The sequence below is a fragment of the Emydura macquarii genome, unplaced genomic scaffold (assembly GCF_026122565.2).
Source record: "Emydura macquarii macquarii isolate MOO-44397 ecotype Brisbane River unplaced genomic scaffold, CSIRO-AGI_Emac_v2 contig_1451, whole genome shotgun sequence".
Taxonomy (NCBI): domain Eukaryota; kingdom Metazoa; phylum Chordata; order Testudines; family Chelidae; genus Emydura; species Emydura macquarii.
This window is the reverse complement of record NW_027131588.1, coordinates 15,085,430-15,110,978: the sequence shown is the minus strand read 5'-3', so window position 1 is coordinate 15,110,978 and position 25,549 is coordinate 15,085,430. Positions and strand designations below refer to the sequence as shown.

General features: G+C 37.3%; 1 protein-coding gene across 1 annotated transcript in view; it reads left to right on the top strand.

Annotated features, from left to right (window-relative positions):
• Positions 1-25,549, top strand: part of SHOC1 (shortage in chiasmata 1) — a 74,714-nt gene that overhangs the window by 9,077 nt on the left and 40,088 nt on the right. Inside the window, exons 5-12 of the mRNA XM_067553488.1 lie at positions 5,900-6,090; positions 15,292-15,454; positions 17,069-17,171; positions 18,165-18,318; positions 21,510-21,617; positions 22,314-22,443; positions 23,266-23,360; positions 24,413-24,655. Of these exons, the coding sequence (XP_067409589.1) occupies positions 5,900-6,090; positions 15,292-15,454; positions 17,069-17,171; positions 18,165-18,318; positions 21,510-21,617; positions 22,314-22,443; positions 23,266-23,360; positions 24,413-24,655 (1,187 nt within the window). The remainder of the gene's footprint in view (positions 1-5,899; positions 6,091-15,291; positions 15,455-17,068; positions 17,172-18,164; positions 18,319-21,509; positions 21,618-22,313; positions 22,444-23,265; positions 23,361-24,412; positions 24,656-25,549) is intronic.

The window sequence follows — 25,549 nt, the reverse complement described above, 5'->3', positions numbered from 1 at the left end:
GAGGCATTAGGATAGATATGGTTGCTTTGTAGAGGTTGACCTTATTCCCTTTGCTTCCTGGTAAATTTAAGAGATTGTGCTGGCTTGCTGCTGACACTGTTATATTTGGATACTTGGAAGTTACTTGCACTCAGAGAGAAACCACCAGACAAGAACGCAGGGAGATGTAAACACAAACAGACTGAGTTTTTCTCTTACTCTAAGACCCAGACAGACCTGGCTGAGCTATCCCAGAATAATCTAGCTCTGTTAACTATGGCAAGCTAGGCAGGACACAAAGCACAAAACAGACACCACTACTGAAAAGTCAACGATTTACTTAGACACTCAAGTAAATTTAAGCTGAAAGACATACGATATCAAAAATGGGAAAGGTACAGCTGAAGACAAGAAAAATAATGAGACATGGATGGTGTGGGAGAGAGCTTCCTTTTGAGGGGATACTAAAAAGACCCTGATTTTTAAAGCTATTTAGACAGTGCTGTACTCCATGTTGCAATGCCTAACTCAATTAGGAGCTGTAGTGGCTGGGAGGTGTGGCCTTCTTCAGAGACTGACAGTGACGAAGGGCCAACCCCCCCACTGGGGGATGGAACCCGGAAATCAACCTCCACCTGACTGGAAGCAGAGGGGCGGGACAGGAAAGGGAATTATAAGGGGTGGGCCTTCCAGCTCAGTTGGGAGAAAGCGGCCAAGGAAGGACTTCTCTCCCTGGATCCTGGGACTGGAGCCTGATGGCTACCCCAAAGAGAAGCTGCCAGAGTTCCCACCATCTGGGGCCCTGAGGATCTGTCAGAGCAGCCTGGGCCCAGAGTACCTGATGAAGTACCTGGGCTCTGTGACCTGGAGGAGCTGCCCGAGATCCAGGACCCCTGCACGCCGGAGGAGATACCTGGCCTTTCGACCAGAGATGCCATCTCCTGACAGCCCCGAGGAGCTACCAGACCTGCCACCGATTGACAAGGCGGAAGGGCTCTGGAACCTCCCCCTGGCAGAGTACCCCGAGGAGATTGAAGGTGGCTCAGAGGACAGGGTATGCCAGGGAAAGGGAGGAAGGAAGGAGCCCAGGGAAGCCAGACACCAGTCTGTCTGTGTGGTGGCCTATTGCCTGTTTCGGCTGGAGCGCCACTGCCATGGCCCTGGGCTGGGATGCAGTGGAGTCAGATGAGCCTTCATCCCCCTCCTCCTTTCCTACCCTGACCTTGGGGTGAGCATCCTGCACAGTAATAGAGATTGTCTGCCTTGTTGACCCTGACCTGTCTGGGGGCTGGGCTGTAAACTGTTTGCCCTGCCAGGGGCTATAGACTATTAGTCTGCCCTGCCTGAGGGCTGGGATCTTGAACTATTTGCTTGCCCTACACAGGGCTAGAGACTGCTCGTGCTCCACCCGACCTGAGGGTCGGGGCTGTGAACTACCCACTCACCTGACACAGGGCCAAAACTGCTAATTTCTCCCTGTTGGCTCAAGCCTCCCCACAGGACATAATGGCCAAGAGGTTTGGCCTCCCTGAGAGACTGACTGTGCAAGAAGGGCTGCTACCCCCGCCCACGCCGGGAAATGTTTACAGGAGCCTAAGTCTCATTTTCAAAAGGGATTTAAATCCCATTGACTGTCTATCTGGGCCTAGGTGACTGAATTGGCTAAGTCTCTATTCCAAAAGTGTCTGAAGCACATAGGATCCTAAGTGCCTAAATCACCTTTGAAAGCCTTGCTCTTCTCAGCATTGCAACACCTCAGTATCTTTAAAAATCCAGCTCTAAGGGCCTGGATCTCCTCTCATACTAAGGTAAATCAGGTGTAACTAGACTGAAGTCACTGGAGTTAAACTGGTATAACAGCTGTAAATGACGTAAAATCAGACCCTAGGACTGTTTAGTTTGAAAAAAAGTAAAGCAAGAGGAGATATAATAAATATAAGTGCTATAGAGAAGGCCAGCTGTGCACTCTTATTTACCTTTCACTGTAATATGAGAACAAGAAAATAAAGGAAATTTAAAAAACAGAAGATTTAGACTCATTTTTAAACACTGTCTCTTGAAGATATCAAATTGTTTCAGTTTGCCAAAACTAAAGAATACTGTGAAGAAATTCCAGGGACCTCTGGAAAGCTAGCTGAATGGGCAGCACAATATCAAATAATATTGACAAATGCCAGGTAAATTGCAATGCACATTATAAGGAATAATTGAAATTACCCAATCACATTACTGGGGTTTTTACCTGTAGCTACTCAGGAAAGACACTTGGGCATCACTGTGAACAGCTCAGTGAAAATCTGTGCTCAACGTGCTGTAGCAAGAAAACAAAACATGACTGAGTATTAGCTTCCATCCTTTTCCTTACTAATGTTCTGATGCCTTTATGTAAAAATCAGTGATAGACCTGCTCCTGGAATACTGTGGTACTGGGCTAACAGTAAAATAGTGTCACCCAGAAACTTAAGCAACAATATTCTTGTTTTACTGGACAATTGTACTTGATTTTATCATAGTTTGGAACAGTAAATGTTCAAAGTATACCACAGTATAAACTGATACGTTCCCACCCACTCTAACCTAGAGTACAGTAACTGAATATTTAGCATCTTTACTTATAGTTGGGGCATTGCCTATTATTAAGGTTGCCCATAAGGTTTCCATTGTAAGACCCCAATTTCAGTTGCTTATAACTTTTCCAAACTTTAGCCTTTGGAGTTGAAATTTTCCCTGCTGGATGTCTGCCTCAGGAATCTTTTTATAAAGTTTCAGTTAAAATGGTTCAGCCATTTCTGAGGACAAGGTTAGGGAAAAATAAGTTGTTTTGCAATATTAAAAAAGTTCTGTTGACCTTTTCTTTGAGAAGGTCTAGTGCTGTGGCATGTGGTTCCTTTTGTGTCAGGGATGTGCCTGTTGCTTTTCCCAGGAATATCTGATTAAATTTGGAAAAGTTATAAGCATTTGAAAATCTGTTTGCACATGCTCAAAGGGACTTCTTTTAATTTAGTAGCTAAAATGGCTGAGGAGTCCATCCTCACTGAGCATGTTCCAGCCCCTCACAGTTTCTATGTGTGACTTAACCACATGCACCATTTTCACTGAGGACTGAGCAGGTGTGAAGATGGACATTCTCTGTAATTGCTGCCCTCAGCTACTCTGGTCCAAGGAGGCTCTGGGCACCAGAGCAGGGAGCCTCTCTCTTGTGCAAACGGTGTGCAAGAGGAAGATACCTGACTCAAATGCAGAGGGGACAAGAGGTTGACTGGGAGGGAAATGGGTAGATTGGGGCAGGGGGTAGGGGGACTGGGAATGGCAGGACAAGGAGAATGAGACTGGGAAATAGTGGTGGGGGAGAAGATACAGATCTTATGAGGAGCTGGAGTGTGGCCATAGAAGTGGGACTGGCTTGGCAAAGAAACTCTGACAAGGAGCCAGAGAGGGATGAATTAAGTTTGTGCAGGCAACATTAATTCTGGCATTTCCTAACTTTAGAATGCTTGGTTTTGCAACTAATGTTTTTTAATAAAGTTATTTGTGTGTAATATCTATAGATGTTACTGAGAACTGTCACCTGTCCTTTTTCCCTAAGATGAATTCTTTTTAATTTAAAATAAAAGAACTTAAATTGCGACATCTAGAGACAAGGTTGCAATAGTGTAAATGAAATCAGATTCTTGCTTGCCATTTCAAACGGATAGTAAAATATCAAGTTGTTAAGACACTTAGGAATTTCAAAGGCACTATCTTTAAGTACTGCATGGACCAAAATGTATTACGGATACTGTTGATACTATTTGTGAAACTTGCAATTAATGATTCATAAAGATGTTGGAATGGATTTAGAAATAGCAACAAATGAGAACAAAACACTTAGTCACAAATGAAAAATATTTACTCAATTTAACATTTTTTTGCGGGGTAACATTTTCAAAAATATCAGTGACTAAGGTGCCTAAATCCCTTTGACTTCCAATGAGACATAGGTTTCTAAGAGTCTAAGTAATCTTTGAAAATAGGACTTAGGATCTTAAGTCTCCTAGTTCCTCTGGAAAATTTTCCCATATCATTAGGAGCTAAATAAATGAATAAATAGTAGGTTACATAATTAGCTATAATCTTCAAAACACCATACAAACTAACTACAGTAATAAAAGATAAGGTTACCTGTTTTAGAATAGTCTACTTTTAAAGGCAAGTATCTATCATTTTTCTAGTCTTGGCCTTACAAATGGCTCAATTATGCAAGGTGCGCTGAGCACTCTAGCCTCTATCCAGAAAGTACTTAAGCACAGGCTGAACATTAAACGTCTGCGTAGTCCTATTGACTACATTGGAATTACTCACATGCTTACAGTTCAGCATGTGCTTTGCTGGTTTGAGACTAGAGTGCTCTTAAGCCTCTTATGGGTTCAAACTCCTAAGTGGTGGTCTAGTCAGTGTATTTCAATGGTTTTTAAAGGTATGGCCTTTCTCACATCAAATTACCCTATTTATTGCTTTCTTCTATTGACAGATATACAGTATTACACAGAAGTAAAGCTTTATTAAAGTTTATGATAAAAAGAAATAGATCCGATACATTTTTCTCTCCCAATTAGTTTAACTGATTCTGTTTTTATAGTTGTTTCTGTTAAGTACTTTGATCAGAGATGTGCACTCCATGGACACACTCCATGGAATGCAGCTTTGATTTTTTTCTTTGGCAGACTATTTTGAATATATTTCAAGATTTCCGATTTGTTTCATATAGAATGTAATCTCATCAAAAGCCCCTAATCTTATTTCCATGTAAATTTAGGGTGAAACTGGGCACTTGTGGTGCAACTGTGCTGATGTTCAGAGTTGCACCTGTTTACATTATGTCTGAACTTGGTCCTAGCATCATTGCATTGTCATTACTTAGGACACCAAATTGCCTGGTAGTGTCTTAATAATTTGTGTGTTATTTTCTACAGCATAGTATAGAAAATTGGAAGATATAGGCGTATATGGTAAAGATGTCATATTTCTAGCTAAATCTGAGGTACCACACATGGAAATTCAATGATAGTGTAGTCTCATGTGAACACTTCCATTCTTGAATCAAATTCAGATCTGTTGTAAGTAGATGTAACTCAGTTCAATGTACTGACTTACAGACTCATGGAATCAGAGAATGTAGGACTGGAAGAGACCTCAATCATCTAGTCTAGTCCCCTTTGCTGAGACAGGGCCAAGTAAATCTAGGCCATCCCTAACAGGTATTAGTGTAACCGGTTCGTAAAAACCTCTAATTATAAGGATTCTACTACCTTCCTTGGTAACCTATTCCAGTATTTAACTCCCCTTATAGTTAGAAAGGGTTTTCTAATATCTAACCTAGATCTCCCTTGCTGCCGACTAAGGAGATTACTCCTTGTTCTACCTTCAGTGGACATGGAGAACAATTGATCACCAACCTCTTTATAACAGCCTTTAACATACTGGAAGAATCAGGTCCCCCTTCAGTCTTCTTTTTTCAAAACTACACATGCCCCATTGTTTTAACCTTTCCTCAAAGTTCAGGTTTTCTAGTCTTATCCTTTTTGGTGGTGTCCTCTGAAATCTTTCTAGTTTGTCCACACCTTTCTTAAAACATGGCACTCAGAACTGGACAGTCACCAAGTCTGAATTTAGCCTTCCTATATATATATTTTTGGTCACAGACCAGGCATAATTAGATTGTGTCTAATTCATAATATAAGTGCACTGTATCATTGCCAATCTTTGTCAGACAATCATTTTCAATGTTAAGAGATATTGTTATAACAAGATAAGTTATTGTATGATGGGGTTTAATATAGTGAGGAATCAAGATAGTACGCAATAACTTTGTATGACAGTGTTCTTGCAAAGAGTTGTGTAAATATGAGAATTCATTAAACTCTCACTTTCTGGATTTTAGGAAACCAATTTCATACATGGAGTTCCATATTAATAATGAACTAATAGAAGTTGTTCCAAGTTCAAATCCTTACTCACAGATTGACATAGAAGAAGCCTATTTACTGATGAAGAATGACTACAAAGAAGAATTCACCCAAATCATTTGTGTTAAGCCTGACTATGCCCCAGTACTTAAAGCAAAAGATTTAGGTAACTAATCAAGTTTACTAATTTCCCTTACTTATAGTGATTCATTCATTCATAGCTTTTCATCTGTAGGTCACTGGTTTGAAATCAGATCAAGGTCCTGATCCTGCAAACATATATGCATTTGCTTTCCCTTACACATGAAGTTGAACTCCTATGTGCTTGCAGAATTGGAACTATTGTCTACCATGACTGAAAGATAACAGTCTGTTGACCTGCATGAAAGGAGTTGGTAGTCATGTTCTCAGTTCAATTCCTAATGAACTGGTATCCACTTACCAGAAACCACTATAAATTTCACATTAATTGGTAGCCTCAGCAAGCCAAGAACTGAATGGTCTGTGGAGACCAAACTACCCTGCAATCTTAAGGGATGGTTCCCAAATCAGGCAGAGGCTCATGTTGGAATCAGGAAGCTTGCACTGACATTGTCTGTGTTGTACCTGCTTGTTGGGGGATTGGCTGTGTGTTCCAGGCCTGCAGTACTGCCTAACAGCAATACTCCAGGGTGTAATGTGTAACGGCGAGATTCCAAGGATTGATATCTCTGGCAGTTACAGTTCAGGGTAGCATCACCCACTGGCAAGAGCCCAAAAGCCACCTTGCCTATTGGTTATAAATTGTGGTAGTGTCACCCAATGGTGGGAGTGAGGGGGATAGGGAAACCCAGGCCCACTCTACTCAACCAGGTTCCAACCCAGGGCCCTTTGAAGCAGTAACCCTTGTACAGGGTCTAGGGCTTGATACCCCTCAGCACACTCCCTGAGTCACTTCCTATGTTCTCTTATGAACCATCTCCTAAACCTTCTCCACTGGCAAATGGTGAGTTGTCACCTTCAGCAACCGCGGTTGACAGGTTTCCAGAGGCTTGGCTATGAGGCTCGATCCCAGTGGCTTGGAGTCCTGGTGGCTTCCTAGCAGGCTGCTGCACCCAACTGCTCTCCTCCCTTGGCAGTCCAGACTGAGCTGCACTGCTCTCTTTTAAATGCTCCTGCCACTGGGAGCATACCCAGCAGAGGTGAGGGGGCGTGGCTTCCTGTGTCCCGATAAGCTCCTTAACCCTTTCCTTGCCAGTGCAGGGTTGCTATAAGGTTGCCAACTCTCCAGGATTGTCCTGGAGTCTCCAGAGATTAAATCTTTAATTAAAGATTGTCATGTGATGAAACCTCAAAAATACATCCAACCAAAATTGGCAACCCTAGGTTGATGGATCCTGTCACATTGCTGGACTGGGGTAAATAGAAGACTGCTATTATGGCCCCAGTCCAGCAAACTATTTAAAAACATGAGTAGCCCTTTTGAGATCAGTGGGATTATTCATGTGGTTTAAATTACTCATGTAATAAAGTTCTCTGCTGATGTAGTGCTCCAGGCTGTCACCTTACTATCAGCATTAAAGTGACTTTTTAAAAATAAACAATTTAGGCCAACCAGTCAATTAAAATATATTTACAGAGCACTCTAATGCAGTATTAAAATATGTAACTGCATTCTAATGTAATACTGTGTACACACACCTTTAACTAAGGAGTATGATATAAGGAATATGATCACTCCATTAATACAGGAATCCATTGTGCTTGTCACTTTACGAATTAAATAGTTCATTTTAGAGCAAGAGAAAGTTCTTACACAACTGCTCAGCTGACCTAGTTTGCCTCAAGTTCAACTGCTTTGGCAGAAGACATTCTTCTAGCCCTTCAAGGTGGTCATTGATTGAATCATTAGCAACTAACTGTAGAAATGGTGACCTTTTCCAACTGCCGAAGAGGACCCAAAGGATTATCATATCTTTCATTTGCAAACTCTTCCACCAATGAGCAAAACAAGTAGGAGTTTCTCCCAATTATCTCATGTCTCTGTTTTTCTCTCTTCTTGGTAGTAATCTCTTCTTCCTAGCCTGAGCCACCATCAGTCCCAAATTATCTTAATGTATGAAGCAGTAGCTCCCAGTTTCTTTGGGAAAATATTAAGATATATTTTACAACTATTGCATTCCTTTAATAAAAACAAAAAACAGCAAAAATAAAATAAAATTCTTGATTCCATGCCAAATTGGACTCAGACAACCAAGCTTTGACTGAGAATATGCTGGACATTATTACTTGTAGCCAAAGTGAGTAAAAAAAAAATCTTGAAATATAAGATCCTTAACCATCACAATATCTTGATAATGGTAATATCATGACCTTTTCAGTGATACTAAGAAATCTGGACAATCCCTTTAAAAAAAGCTCTGAAGGGTTGATTTAAACAAAACAACACACTTTCTCAGTCCAGCTCTTTCATTAGGCATGAAAAAAAAACATTAGACCAAAAGTATAGATGGGTTCTTGGTCCAGCAATCCAATTATTCAGGCATTTTGATGATCTGGAGTCAGTTTGTGTTTTTCTAATTTCAGGACAGAGGACAACACAGTTCTTCCAACAACTTAAGAAACACAAAGTAAATGTGCCATTAAACATTTTCCTTTCTCCTGCTGGATGAGACTGAAGCATTCTAAAAGTTATACAAAAAAGGGGTATCTGACAATAACTAAATATTTTATCTCTTCTATCCTCCGTGCCAGGGAATGTATATTAAAAATAAAAAAATATATTCAGACATAGGAGTCACAATCCCAGTATGACACTCAAAACACCATCCAGGTATTTTATTCATGTAGTGCCTGCAATGATAGGTGGCTTCAGTCCTTGCTGAGTTTATATAATATAAACAAGATTCCATATAGAATATATTTCATGATTTATTCAAGAAGTGTCTCCACAGATGAATACCACGTTTCCTTTCCCAGCTGTGTGAAATCATTCCCATAGCTTGCAATTAAAGGAAAAATGTATTCATGTCCATGTCATTTGCATATTATATTTTGATACAGTGTTGTCCAAGTTGATGAAGTCGTGTTAGGTCAAATGAAGAAAGAAAACATTTAAACCTGCATTACTTGGATGACCTACTGTTCAAAATGTACTTAAAAGAAATTTCTCTCCACATAGTCCAGTAGATGTGCTCGTGGCAATTCTTAAACAGAAAAACCTCCTTGATATCATTTCCAGGTCTTGTCTATCAGGGAGCTTACATTTAAAGACAAGTAAACTGATAATTCTCTAATAATTTTAATTTCTAAAAATCCAGGGCCTAATTCTCCACATCACTCAACCTATTTTACTCAAGTGTAACTCCATCAAAACTATAATGTTTCAGCGATGTAAAACTGGTGTAACTGAATGGAGAATCAAGCCCTCAGTTTTTCATCCCTCTAATGTTCTGTTCAGGCAGTTGCCTCCCAATTTATTAAGTTCAATTTTTGTCAGTATTGTGCACACAAAAATCCAAACAGAAATGCGGCATCCCATTCTCCCTGAAACAATTGGGACTAATTTATTTAATTCTCTCATAGTGCCTGCTCCATAGCAGTCAGCAATGCCACTGCAGCCCTGATTCACAAAATTCCCAGGAACATCTCCACATTTCACGGTGTGAGCAATAGCTGGGAAATGGTGGCATATATAAAACTGCCAAAGAGGAACAAAGAGCACAATAACAATAAAGCTATGAGAATCTGTCATTTCTGGAGAAGCATAGCCTGTCTACCAGATGCATGGTGAGATAAACCTGAAGGCTGACAGGCCAGTTGCATATTGTGGACAAAGGAATGGTAATATATAGGTCTTGTTAGGACCCCTTTAAAGTACTGAGGTTCTTTTGCAGTACAAGATGAAGGGATTGTATACTGTACATTCTTCATCCCCTCACACTTTCTCCCTAAAGGAAGGGAAGGAGCAAGCAGTTTATTTTTCTGCATCCTTACAGGGCAAAAAGGTGGTTCACACAGTACAATTCCTTCCCTGATAAGACTCTATCTTTTATGAAGCTTTTTGATTAGTAGGGCCTCAATGCGTACAGTGCAATGTGCCTAGAAAACACCAAATATTATGTGTAAGAGCTTCATTAATTAATCTGAAATTATGACTCACATTATACTTATTGCTGCAGGTTAGAAAAAAGTTTTTCGTCAGTTTTTTGCGTATGAACATGATCCAAAGCAGTTGCTGAAAGTTTACCACTTTGGGAAAACAAAACAATCTGATCGCTTAAAGGGAGTTACGTCCCAGAGCCACATAGAGGACCCAAGTGGCTCTTGATACAGCGTTGTACAAGATACCAGATAATGCTTACTAGTAAAGATACCATTCCTATCAATAATGCAGGCATACTGTGGTTAATAATTGAAGTACACTAATCTTAATTCACCTGATAAAATTAAAAACACTTAAAAAGGTACACATTAAAAAAAAATCAGGTATGTGCCTAAAGTTAAGTTACATACATCAGCAAACTTTGTCAAGGATATTTATTACTGTTCAAGGTCTAGTTTACCCAAGGATATTTGTATATACTATGCACTTTAGAAGACTATAGAGAGAGGCTAGCTGTTTGCTTTGTAGTTTGGCCAATCACTTTACAAGTTTCACATTTCCTATTTGTTACCCTAACACTTTAAACAACTTTAATAGTGCTAGATTTCCATAGATAACTGTTTCTGAAAGAGAAAAACGAGAGTATGAAATTTGGACAATAAAAATATTTAATTATATTTTACTGCACATTACAAATAATAATTTACAACTATACTTTTAAAAAAATGAATTGACAAGCCAAAGAGATTAAATTGTATTTTGATCTGAGAGAGAATCGTAAATTATTCTGTACATTGTTGAATCTTATGCTGAATTAGGTCAACATTGATTCATGTATGCAAAATACCTAAAACATGTTTATGTCCTACAGCAAAAGGCATTGCTCAATAATAGCTATTTGAGAAAGAAACTTAAAAAGAAGCCAATTTAATTATGAAAAATCTTTTTTCTGATTTATTGTAATAAACTACCTTCCTGTACTCTTTGAAATATTTGAAAGGCATGCGAACTATTTCATCAATGACTTACTAGAGAGACTGCTGATGTTGGAAAGTTGTGCACAGTGTTCAGTTTGCAATGCAATACCAGCTTGCATTCTCTGAGGCTTTAGATCTGTATAGAAGAAGCCCCAAAAAGAGAAAATTACTGATAAGTAGAAGTAATTAGGAATTAATATTATGGCTCTAATGACATAGTTATCATAATCTTGGCATTAGAAGATGCATAGTGTCAAATTAATGAAAACCTGAGATGGAAATTCTAAATGGCCTCTTTGAATTTGTGATTCAAACAGAATAAGGCCTAGATGTATTCCTCAAGAATTTGTTTTATTAATGCAGTACTCCTTCCTTACTTATTTGTGCATGTTAAATATTTATTATGGTTATCCTTCTGATTCTAACACTACACTTCATTTTACAGACTGCTATAGGTTTTTATTGATCATTTTTATTTTGACAAGTATAAAAAATTAAAGTAATCCATAGAATATCTTAGATAGTTGTAGCGTTGTGCATGTTTTGAAGATACTTGTTTAAAAAAGAAACTTTTTCAGTGTGAAGATTATAAAGTTTCGCATAGCAAATTATTCAAATATTTTAAAATGTATACACATTGACTTGCAAATTATTATTCTGTAACTATGAAGAAATATAAACTAAAACATGGGAAGTACAGTGACAATCAATAAAAGGTGTACAATTCTGTTGGCGTAACAGGAGGGTGAGTGGATTGTGGAAAACTGAATTTGGGTTCAGTATTCCATTTTAGCATCACAGAATTGACCTGATTCTCCTCTCAGGGCTTGTCTACACTTGCTGTGCCCATGCAGCACTTAATAAAGACACTATGTATGCCAATGGGAGAGCTTCTTCCATCGGCATAGGTACTCCACCTCCTCCTCCACCAGCCCTGCCATCAACATAGCGCTGTCTACATCTGGAGTTAGGTTGATATAACTGTGTCACTCCAAGGTGTGGATTTTCCACACCCCAGAGCGATGTAGTTATACAAACATAAGTTTGTAGTGTAGACAGACCAGTGTACACTTAAATCATCTTTACATCAGTAGAATTCCATTGATTTCAGTGAACGTTTTCCCAATTAACCTCTGAGTGAGATTAGAATCAGGTCCTGTTTAAACTGTTAATAGCCATTCTGTTGTGTTTATAATGCCTGTTCTTAGCAAGAGGTCATGTTAGGATGACTATAAGTTGTGTAGCATCCTGCTCCAGCTGTATCAAGTTCAGTGAGAATTGTACTAGCATAAAGGCCCCAGTTCAACAAAGCATTTAAATATGTGTTTAAATCCATAACTAATTAGCAAAGCACTTGAGCCCATGCTTATGTCCCAGTGAAGTCAGTGGATTTACTCACGCGTTTTAGTATTTTGATGAGTAGTAATGGAATGCTGAATCAAGACCAAAGTGTGTATGATAATATTGCATGTATTTTACAGATTTATAATTCAACTACAATTAAGATTGCAGTTACACTTTACAATTATTCATGCCATTTTTTTTAAAGTTCCATGGGTAACCATGACCATGTTTTCCTGTGTGCATGCATTCTGATACCCTTTTTATTTATACTGTGTCTCAAAGAATACAGTATAATTTGGTTGCAATAATTTTTTATAATGGCAAGTGCGTATTTTTTCCATCTCTCCTAGTACTCAAGGATGGATGAAATACATTAACTGCCTCACATAATCTCTCTCAAAATATTCACCTTTGGTAGAGAGTAAAGCCTGAAAATTTCAGCCCCCTAGATAAAAATTGAGTAGTTAACAGATTCTTACCGGTCCTTAACTTACAGGTTGCTCCAGCTGCAAGGCCCCATTTCAATAAAGCAATTAAAAATGTGCTTTTATCCATCATTGTTTAGTAAAGCAGTTGAGCATGTGCTTAACTGTTAAAGTCAAAAAACAGGTTATTGAAGCTAACAAGCAAATATGCTAATTAAAAATAATTAAAATGCATTAAAGTAATTAAATTTTAAATCTAATTGGAAACTAAGCCATTTCTCATACCTTTAAAGCCCTTTAGAATCATTTAATGAAAACAGATAATTGAAGAATAACTACATCATGATTATAAATGCAGCATTGCTATGTAAATGGAGGTCTCAATCATGCCTTACTGGCATAGCCTTGTTTTGGGGTATGTGGAGTTATCTGGATCATTCCTTTGGATTCAGATCCTATTTGTATATTAAGCAAGGAAAAGAGTAATTGAAAATATTGCATTGGTGCAGCGTGGTCAAATTAATGTTTTTGGAGCCATCTTAACTTTCTGAATGACTTTTGAATGTTTTAATTTCTCAGTCTTAATTTGCATTAATGTTTAGGGGATTTTTTGCATTTAATTCCTGTGTTTGCTAAATATAAACAAACAAATAAATAAATATAGAGCCATTTGGTTGAGGACCTTGCAAGCTTTACAGCAGAGATGGTGAGCTCCTTGGTTGGGAGATATTGTAAACTTTGTAGGCAGCCCTAGTAGCTTTCCTAGCCATTTTTAACTGATCCATTTTTCAATGAGACATCCTTTACTAAGGCGTTACTTGTTGAATTGCTAGGTTTCTTTTTATGAAATTAGTTGTTTTCTGTTGCTTACATACTCTGCACAGTTTTGGCAACTCACTATGGTATCCCTAAGCAGGGTGTCCTTAAAAGGCCTTAGGAAAAATAGAATGTCTAGGAAAGTTCTAATGTGAAAGTGCAAAATTGACAACTTTAAATGTTCAGAACTTTAAAGTTACTGAGAATGGCTTCCTTTTTATGTTCCACTGAGATCTAAAAGAGACGCTAAATTTGGAGTTAAAGGCTCCCCTTGTGGGCCATACTCCAACTGCTTTGTGCCTCTCTGCAAATGCAAAGCAGCCCTAAACCTCTCAGATGTAGAAGAACAGTGTTGTTATGCTGGAGGTTGGTTGGCTCCCAACAAGCTTGTCTTTGATCTGTGAGCAATCACAAACCTCATTCAAGCTCTTGTGCATACTGCCCCCCTTCCTTCCATTCAGGCTATGAGGAAACAAATAAGTGCCCCTTTGTTTAGTAATAGATGAAACCATAGAAGCCACTGCCCAAAGACTAGACTGAATGCAAAGGTAGGGACTGGGGATTGATGTGTATGTGTGTGTCTACAGTATAATAAAACACCTGCTGCTGGCCTTAGTCAGCTGACTCAGGCTCATGGGGCTCAAGCTGTGGGGCTATAAAACTGCAGTGTAGACACTCAGGACCCTCCCCTATCATGGGATCTCACAGTCTGGGCTCCAGCCCGAGTCCAAACATCTACACTGCAGTTTTATAGCCCTGCAACCCGAGCTCTGGTTGTTTTATTGCAGTGTAGACATACCCTGTGTGAGCTGAAGCAATCAGAAGGAAGCAGACAGCCAAGGACACAACACGGAGAGAAAGCTGAGAGAGAGCACACTTTCTGAACATCATGCTGGTTGGAAAGAGACTTAGAATTATGAGCAAGGAAAATGCCTCCAGTTGTTTGATTCATACTGTGTTCAGGGAAACAAGACTTTGTGTACATTCTTTGTAAATAAACAGGATTGCATTAAAGAAATACCTGACTCCATCACCAATTTCTTCTCCTAAACAGAAACAACTCATAAAGTCCTGTATAATGGCTAGCTACTCAGGCCAAAAAGTGTAAAAGTATGAATGAAAAGACATCTTATCAAGTAGCTAAAGCCCATAATTTGAAGTATCTTAAAATGGCTGTAGTCTGATGTTCTGTACTTCAGCATTTTAAATTTTTAGATTTTTAAATAAATCCACTGCTGTTGCCAAATTAAAAGATTGGGAGGGGTGAATTTGATGTTGTATCTATATATACACATTATACTGTAGGGATGAAGGATATAAGAGTACTTCATTCCCAGCAAGGAGAATACAGTAGCCAGACACTGATCTCATTTATATGTGTAAATTTCCCTACAAAACCCTATTTGTAAGACATAATTGATTATGCTAGTATACAAATGAGGAAGTGAATAAAAAGGAATCTTGTTAGTATGTGCTTCTTTAAAAAAAAAAAAAAAAAAAAAAAAACAGGGCCGGGGAATGAGTGCTTGCCAAATTAAACATAAAAAACCAAGTTGCTTTAAGATTCTAAAAGAGTTTTGCAAACAATGAACATTTAAAATAAATTTTAAAATTGCAAATGCTTAGCTGTTCTTCTACACAATTTTAACAACTGTTTAGATTTTTCTTATCCCTTTTAAATTTCTTGCTATTGCATTATTATTTTTCTTATCTCTTTGAAGATTTATATATTGCAGATGAACTTGTTTTTGTTGATTATTTGGAAGGATATTGTAAACAACTACCTACTCTGCATGCCCTCTTGGGCAGACTAAAAATTTTCTTAGTGAAGGATCCCCTCTTAAATTCTAAAGGACAGACTTTGACAGAAGAGAACCTTTTCAGGTACTTACAAAATCATTATATACTTTTGAACACTAAACCTCCCCCTCATTTGTATGTGGATCATAAGTGATTAATATTAACATTTTAACTCCTATTATTTCATTATGAATTTTGTTCAATTGTGATTTCTTTATAATTGCAATGAAATAAGATATTTAATTGTTTTTAAAAACTTAATCTCTTTTTGCATTGGAAAGAAGAATGTGTAGGATAGAGATTAAATATATTGTTAAAGAAAATAGAATAAGACAAATTATATGATTTGTTAGGCCCTTCCATGTCTAATTGTTTCTGGGAGTGGGTGGGGAGGGGATTGTTTGTTTTAAATACAGCTTGAAGTGCTGAAACAATGTTCAGCTTTAAAAGAGCCCAATCCTCCTTAGTCAGTCAAAACTCCCACTGAGTTAAATGGGCAGGATTTGACCCATCTAGAGTCCAAGGCTCCAATAAAGGCAATGGAAAACTCCCATTGAATTAAGTAGAGCCAGAAGATCATCCCAGCAGTGCTGTCAACAGGGAAGAACTCTTTAGACTGGTGTCCTGTGGGTCTTCAGTGGTTACAAGTATTCATTCTCTCCCTCCATGCTCACCTCCATTTTACTGGATCTTAAGAGAGGTATCCTTTTTTTCAAGGGTTTGAGCAAATTATTTGTTTTTAATTTAGTAAGAAATATATCTATATATTTACATTATGCTGGCCAAATTCTGTCATGAATTACTGTGCAGCAACATCCTATTGAAGTTAGTGGGGTTCATCAGCGCATAGGCAAGTCAGGATAGAATATGGCTCCATAGGTGTCTATTGACAGATGATATAAATAGAAGAGGAAATGCTTTTCAGAACCTTGGCCCTAATTCTGCAATGAATGCTGCACACCTGAACAGTAGTGCATTTCACAATCAAAGTCTTTAAAGACATGGAGGACAGGGCACTGGGAAGTGACTCTGAACCTCTGAAGAGGTCTCCTTGCACTCTCTCCTGCTTCTGGCACATCTTCACAGAGCAAGTGTTAATCTAGTTCTTCCTTTAAATTTATTTTGTATTTAAAAAGCCTATCAGTCCACCTTTGAAGAACATTTTTAGATTTTAATTTTATTTAATATTAAACATACTCTGACTTATTTCATTGCATTAGTACATACAGAATGATTCACAGAAAGAAAAGTCAAAGTTTATAAAAACTGAAGGATTCAAGAAATTTTGACTTGTACTAAATCATAGAAGCTCTTCATATCTTAGAAAAACTTATTTTGGTAAGAAAATGAGATTCTACAATCCTGCAACATAAAGCAATGTCAAAGGACTGGGGAATTTGAACGTTGTGACAATAATTAATTCTAAAACTGGTTTATCCTAAAAAAAAATGCAGAGATTTTATCATATAAAATTTTCCTCCTGTGTACATAAATTAGCAATTCTTGGAAAGTATGATGAACAGTTTTATGTTCAAATTATTACAGCATGCCTTAGAATTGTTTTCCTAGAAAATTGTGGGGTTTTAATCATTTTTCTGTCATGTATTGTCACCAAGGTTACTATTAAAACTTTGCATTGTGAATATAAACAACATAATAAAGAGAAGTCACTTGTGCTATTTTGCTGATCTTTTATAGGGAATGTTTGACTTTCCAGAGCAACATGGAGACTCACAAAAATGAAAAAGAACTACATGTAGTCCAGGAAATTTTTTGTCCAATGTCTTTAAAGGATGAGGAGGTATTATAAGTTAGTTTCATCCCAGTGATTTTAGTGACTGCTGCCTAAAACATTTATCAGTATACTTAACTGTCTTCTGACTTAAAGTGACCTGTAAGTCACTTTAATAGAATTCCCTTAACTTTTGCAAAATGTGCTGAATGCCTCCATTAGCCAAGATTTAAAAAAAAAAAAAAAGAGTATTAGTTTAAACCAAGTTTTTTGGTTTTGTTTTCTTGGAGGCCTGTGATGGGAAGGCCTACTTGGGGTGTCTGTTTCTGCTATGATCAGATGCATCAGTACATGCTAGGTTGGTGACAGATCAAAAATGGAAATCAAGTGGAGCAAGGATCTAGCCTTTGAGGGTGAATGGAGGGGAAAGGGAAGGTTTAGATAAGTGCCCCCCCCCCCTTTTTTTTTAAACTATTACGCTCAGTTTTGCAACATTTTATAAATAATATTTCTTACACTTCAAGGCACATTATGTCTCTACAGAGGCAGAATGGGACTGGGGAGTGTGGAGTAGATGTTGCACTGAAGGAGTGGGACCAGGAAGTACTCAGGAAGCAAGCTGAGTAGCAGGACTAATTAAACCTAATTAAAATATTTGTATCTGGTGCTTTTTCAGCACAGCACATCATGCTGCAAAGGGAGAATGAGGGTCTAGTCCTTCTCTCACACCATATAGACAAGACCCCTCTGGGGCCACTAGCACTGCCTGTAGTACTAATCAGTTCCTCCTGTTATTTTTACATCAGTACCACACTTGACTTGGACTTTTTTCTCTGAATAAAAGTCACTTATTTTAGTTTGATTTCTTTTTCCCCATGAATTGGGCTCTTTCTACTCTGTAGCATCCTCTCTGCTTTCTTTGTTAAAAGCTCTTAAGCCAGTCTTAGTCTAAATTTCTGTAAACTATTTAAAGATAAAAAAGTCAAAATTAAACAATAAAGGCAAAAATCCACTAATTTAAACCTTGCATGTCCAGTGTTACTGTATTTATTATTTTTTCAGTCACTAATGCTACCTATTGAGTTAGAATCCAACATGACAACAAACTTCAGACAGAAAGTTGAGATTCCATCGTGCTTGGAACTGAAAGAGTTGTTAAAATTAGCACCAGAAATTATAGCAGATGAAAGCTGGAGTGAAAAGAAAATCAAAGAAGGTGAGAATTGTTTTCTTGATGTGTTGGGCCCAATTCTCCTCTCATTTACACAGGTTTCTCACCATTATCTTTTTAACTCCATTATCTTCACTTGAATTACTCCTGATCCAGACCAGTATAAATCAGATGAAAATAAGGCCCACTCTTGTGTATGAAATTATGGAACAGGTTTGGCATATCAAATTTCAAAGCATTAAAGTTTCCTGTAGACAGCCAAAAGGAAATTATCTCTTATGTACAGTATACCTCAGTTCAGGCCATGTTGTTATTTCAGAAGCAGATATTGTTAATGAGGTGGAAGAGTGATTCTAATGTAAATTCTGCCCTGATACAGTTACTGAATAGCTTTGCCAAACTAAATTAATCTTTTAGAGACATCCCAGAGTAGCTTATAATAATTCATGCAGTACAGTCACTCCATAAAAATTGCCCAACATGACATTATAAGGGGAGCTGGGAACAGCCTCTGTATTTACTTTGACTACCATTTCTATTTCAAAATATTCTTGTGACCTTTCCGTTGAGAAATTCTCACATCTCTATTGGTAGCGGCAGACCTTTGATATTCTGTAGCTGGAGAGTATTCCTTTGCTGAAGTGCCTTTTTCTTTGTCCCATGAAACTCGATTTATGTTTTTCTATTAAATTTTTTTAAATAGCTGTTTTGTTCTCTTTTGTTCCTTAGGAAAAATGTTGGCAACCTGCCAAATAATAACTAAAAATACAAATATTCTGTAACCTGCCAAAGTAGCAGTGGTAGATGATACTGTATTATGAATACCAGAGCAGTTGAAGTGATGTAGTGGAAATAGGAGATGGGTTCTGGACCTAGCCCATGACCCCTCTGGTCTATGCACCACATGGGGCAGAAATTCACCACCTTCTGATGGGAGGGAAAAAAGAGAGCTAGGTCAAATTCTCCAAGAGCAACCCCCAGCACTTGACCAGTGATCCATTTACTCCCCACTACCCAAGAATACCATATGGGACCAGACATCCCCCATCTTACAGGATGCACAGAAAGAGCCTGGCTGGATTCCCCGTACCTTTACCCCCAGTACCCAGTGGTCCATCACTTTCTAGGTTAACAGCTTTCTCCTGCTGCCAGCTAATATAGTTAAGGCCTTAGTCCTTTTAGCTTGTATTACAGTGCTGAAGGTTCAGGATTCAAACCATGCTCATGATATGGGGCTGCTCCAGTTCTATGTAATACAATTATTTTTGGACTTTTTTCTTTTAAAAATAACAAACATAACCCAAAAAAGTGAAAAAGAACTGTATGTAGTTAAAGGCTAGTACAAATACTACATTTAAAAAACATTATTTAGGTTGCAAAGTCAAGAACTTGAAAGTTAGGAAATACCAAAATTAAGGTTACCTGTGCAATTTAATTTGGTCCCCTTGTGTGTATGCACTATAGTACTGTCAAATTACATAATCACATGCTGGTTTTTTTCCCCACAGAATCCCTGCCTCATTCAGTGCATGGGATCAATTCCAAAGGGATAGCAATTATAGTTGCATGAGGAATGGTAAATCTGGAATTTCCTAACTTTTCATTGCTTGACTTTGCAACCTAAACAACATTTTTAATGCAATTTTCTGTATGTAATAGTACCTTGTTTAATCCTCCAAACACAAATAAACTATTATATTCCAATAAACAATAAATATTTGATATTCTATATTTTTAAACGAATTGTAATTTTCACAATTGTACGTACAAGCAAGAAAAAGAAAAATCAGTATCTAAAACATTATACCAGAGAAACAAACTAATAAGTACTAACAGAAACACTTTCACAGTACAAATATTTATAGCAAATTTTTGGCAGTGCACGTTACAATGTTATCTCAATTTTTGTACATGTCATGAGTGCTAAATATGTTTATTACTACTTAATATACATATTAGGGTTCTTCTAAACCTTATGAAAGGCCTGAGATTAGCATCATAGAACACATTTAAGCAAAAAAACAAAAACAAAAAAAGAAAGAAAATCAGTAAAATACCCATCTGCAGTGTTTTTATTTCTGAGGCTTCTAATGGCTCAGATAAAAACACTGCCCTAAGTCACACACCAATATTCTTCCCATATGTCTATCAAATTTTTAGCATGAATTGAATAAAAAGATTAACAATTTAAACATGGACCGAGGTAAACTCCTTCATGAACCCGCTATTTCCCAAGACAGGATTCCCACCTCACATCTTATGTCCTTCCTTCTGAGAGTAGAGTAGAGCAGCCTTTCATACATCCCTGGATCGTGTGATATGTATCTGCTCTGACTTTGCAGGTCTGTACAGCTACTTCCAGTCCAGGGAAGGTAAGATTTGGAATGGCATTTTAAAGCATTAGCATTTTTCTCTAAATACAAGAACAAATGGACATACAAAGCTGATAAAAAGAAATAATTTTTCACACAAAATACAATGGTACTTATTGTCATGATATAATTTAGGGCAAGAGTTTAGCGAATTTCCAAAATGGATTACATATTTACATAGATAACAAAAATATTCAAAGTTATAATAGTAAATATTAAAAAAAGAAGAGTTTTGGAAGAGTCAGAAACCCTCAGGCTTTATAGGATTAGTGTTACATCTTCAGTGACACTACTCAGTTTTTGAATCAGCACTTGTGGCAGTAACTTACTTGTACAGCCATGAAGGAGGCTGTGGCTGAGGTCTCAACTTGACCAGAAAAAAGTGACTAATTCATTTTGGGAAGTGAGAGAATTAAAAAAGGTCTTTTTTAGCTCAGGCAGTAGAGGCTCCTGCTTTTAGGTCCAGAGGGCCTCTGCTTGTTCCAGCTTCTGACAAGCCACCACTGGGAGTAGTGGTCCATAGTTAGGAGGAAATTTTCCCCAAGGACAGGTTATTCCACATCTAGTTAATGCAGGGTTTTTTGCATCTACCTCTGAAGTAGTTGGTACTAATCACTGTCAGAGACAGGATATGGGACTTGATGGACCACTGGCTTGATCATATATGGCAATCATTATGGTCTTATGAGCATCTTCTGCTGTTTACATGGTAACTGATGGTAACTGCAGTACTTTGTGTTGGTAAATTCAAAATGATAATGGGGGAATCAATAAAAATAGAAACAAAGAAAATATTGTTCAAGGAACAGCTTTGAGAAAAAATGAAACAAAATGGTTATTTGTGGCAGCTTTTTCTCTTTTCAGATCTCACTGCAAATATTACAAATGAAATAGAGATTTCAAAATACTGTCCCACAATAGAAGAGGTTTGTTTCAATCAAAGCAGAAATCCAGTAGAATCCAGTGAGGCAGGTAGGAAGTGCTATATATGCAAATCCAGTGGCGAATTTTAAGAATAATTATTCTTTGATTGTCCATGTGTATTTCACTCTTTGATGTGCATGTGTCCCGTGAACTCAGGACCAGAATCTTTGTCCAGAGGTGTCAGGTGGACTGCATTTGTGCCCAGATTGATTTGATTTCAGTGGGAGTCTTCTATGAAGAGCATTTACAAGACTAGGACAATAAGTAGCACTGAATTTTATTTACATATGAAACAATAATTGACTCCCTCAGAGCTTAAGGTATGTGAGTTGCAGACTTACTGGTTTCACTATCAATGTGAGTGATGTTAGAATCACCACAAACATACTTAAAATGGAATAGCTCTTTCAAATTAAGAACTATATGACTGGGTCTCAGCTGATCAACATTTAATTAAAAAACATCCAAAACACTAATAGTTGGTGATTTTAAATTCTGAATGGTTAGCTAGGTGTGCAGAGTTTCCCAGAATCCCATAGGAAAACCAGTAAAGAACTGGTACTATTACCTGTGTTGTCCAGATATTAAAGTACCACAATTTAATCTTTATTGTTCAAGAGATAGAACATAAAATCTTCATAAAAATGTTAATTAACATTTAATTGGTGTCTGTTATATATAAATATTTACATTTCATTCACTTGTATTTGTGAAATGTGGTGTGATTTTTCTGCAATTCCCCAGTTAATTATGCTTTATATCCTCAAGACGAAGTAGAAATACCGCTAACTCCTCCATGCAGACCACAAAGGTTATATGTAAATTCACTGCGTTCAGCACTTCAGGAAGAACTTATTTCTCCTATTAATAACAGGTGAGTAAATGATGAGAATACAACTGGTACAGCCGCCTCCAAATTAGTGCAAAATAGCTTCACTGGATTTGGTTAAGTTATGGCCTCATTTTGTGAGATGGTTTTGTCCATTGTGCACTTTGCCTTGGAGAGAAACATTACTCCAGGGAATGCTCCCTGTGCATGGTCTCAGTGCATGGAGCTTGAGAAGACCAAGAGAGTTGCTTTAAAGCTGTCCTCAAAGGAGGCTTAATATCCTGAAGATCCAACTTCCTCCTTGGGGAAGGTGAAGACTCATACTTCCATGGCAATGAATCCTCCAAAGTCCTCAGCAGGGAAGCACTCAGTGAGTACCTTGGCTGAATGCTGGGGATATCCATGTGGGAACAGAAGTAGCAGCAGAGCTGTTCCAGGGCTGTTTCTCTATCCTATTCACTAGAGTAGTCTTCACAGTCTTACTATCATCCATCCATGGACATGGAAGGACTAAAGGATCCTCTTGGCAGGTGAACCTCCAGTCTCCCTCCCTGCCCCCCTGATCCACACCACCTTCCCTTTACTTGCCTCCATTCCATGCAATGGGTATACATACTCCTCATTTTTTCTCCTCTTTGAGGAGCAGAACCACATTCATCCCGCAGCCAGAGTCCATTGCACCCACAGATGAGGAGGAAAGATTTCCCCCAAATGAATCAATAAGAGAAAGTAGAAGTTTTGAAAAAAAGTAAAAACTTTTGCAAAATTACTTTCTCTAAATGTATTACCAGAAGAAAGTTGGTTTGAAAATCTAAAGCAATGATTTAAGCTTCTTACCATGGTGCCTTTTTTGTTTCTTTGTTTTAGTATTTTGCTTTCAGAGTCAACTAAGGAGTACTTAGAGTGCTTGGTGTGGCAGTCAGAAAAATACCAAAATGCTGTGAACTCTCTTTTGCTTGAAGGTAAGGAAGTACAGATTCTAATATACTGAACTGTTATAAAAGTGCTGTATGTGAAAGAGTATAACCATAAAGAAATTAATCTGGGAAGTGCTTGAGGAAATATATCCAGATACTTAACGATACATTATCAAAGTTGATCAAATGAATTTAGAATACAAGGAATGTGTGAGTACATCTCCTGTTTGCATACTAAAAAATGCATCCCATTGAATCTAAGAGGGTGGTGCCTGATTTTTTCCTTTATATAAATCTTCTTGTAAGGCAGCTAACTAGTTTATCTTTCCACAGTGGTAGTTTGTATAAAATGACAGTTTTCCCCCCAGTTTGAAAATCTTCAGTTCACCTCCTGGTAATTATTTTAATGGGTATAGTAATTTCTAAAACTACAAAAACCTAACTTTCAACAAGTTCTATTGAAATATCAATTTACTATAGTGTTCATGGTTTTTATCTTCAAATAATTTTTAAAAATCCATACTAAGAAATTCCTTAGTGGAATCATATCCATGGAGAATTAAGTGATAAGTTTCCAATGCCAAAAGCACACATCAGGAAGTGGAATATGGAACCAAAAATAAATAAACCATAGATAATATCTGACCCCAACAGTTTGTGTTAAGGAAACAGCATCAAAAGACTCCTCTGAGATAAGTAAGTTACATCCTGATATGTAAAATAGTCTGTTTCCTATTCAGAGTTTTAGATAATTATAATAGGTGCTTGTAAGAATGAAATGTAAACCCTTAGATAATGAATAAATCTCAGATCATTTGTAATTCAGGAAATGCAGGTTTATATGAGACTAGAGTTACAAGTACAGCTGGGGAATTTAACACAAAAAACAAGGTGAAAAATGTATATTTTACTAACCAATGTAAATGTTTATTTCTTTGCTATTCAGTCCAGTTATGATACTGAATTAGTAATGGTAAGATATACCAAGGGATATATATGTAATCTAAGTCATGAATATTTGTGATTTTATTGTAAAAATTGTCCTTTTCTCAAGTTTCTAATCCATTAATACGTTATACTAGGGTTTTTTTTTGTAGAGAATCAGATCTTTGAACCTACGTTTCAACATCATTCAGTTACAGAACTGAAAAAGATGTTGTCTGTCCATGTGGAAGATCCAGTGTTTAGCCCATTGAAATCATGCTGGTGGATTCATTCAGGACTAAATCTGTTATTACCAGATTCTTTGGAGCAACTAAACACTGATTTGGGTAATGCAAATAGCCAGTTTCCCAGTAAAGTGGAAGCATTCCCACAAATTACAGAATTTCAGTTGGAAAGTAAGTATATTTCTTTTTGCTATAACAGTTTGGTGACAAGAATGGCAAGGAGAGCTTCTTTAAAAAAGGATTAATCATGCTGTTCAGTATCAGATAGCAGCATAACACCAGCTAAGAAAGAAGTCAGAAAAATTCTCATTCTCAAGAAAAGAAGTCAGAAGAGCATAAATTAGTTGGCACTATTATTCTAAAGTCTGATTTACAAAAAGTTAGACTCTCAGTTGCATGGATAAGAGTATGTGTGCAATTGCATACTTACTTGTTACAATTACTATGATTGCATATACAAATTATGGTAGTTGTAAGCACAAATTATCCACATCAGGCCCTTAATGTTTCTAATAAAATACCTGACAGGAGAATTTTTTAAAGGTATATATTTTCAAAGTATCATTAATTAGTATCACTCTTATAGTGAATATATGAATGAAGCAGACTTTTATAGTGTTCCAGCTTTTTTCAGGATAGGCCAGGGCCTGCTGTAGTGAACTCAGCTTCTATTATAGCAAAGATTCATCAGTATACAGTATTATGCAGGAGTTTATTCACTATGCAGATTGGCAAGGTTGTTTGCATACCACTCACATGGAACAACGCTATCACCTATTGTAGCAGCTCTGTAGAGACAGAGCATATTGCAGTGTATTCAACCTGAATATATAGAAGTAATACAAAGGATTATGATTTTGATAAATTGCAGATCTAAAATGCATCAAATCACATCCTTTTTATTTTCTTATATTACAAATGCTTGCAGTAAGCACAGTTATCCAAATTCATAGTCAAATTCCATGTTATTCCACACAGTTAGTTCATCATTATGGGGATTTTTAATATGAAGCGATCATATACTTGTACTGAATAGGTAGTATATATTGTATTTCTCATGCATTC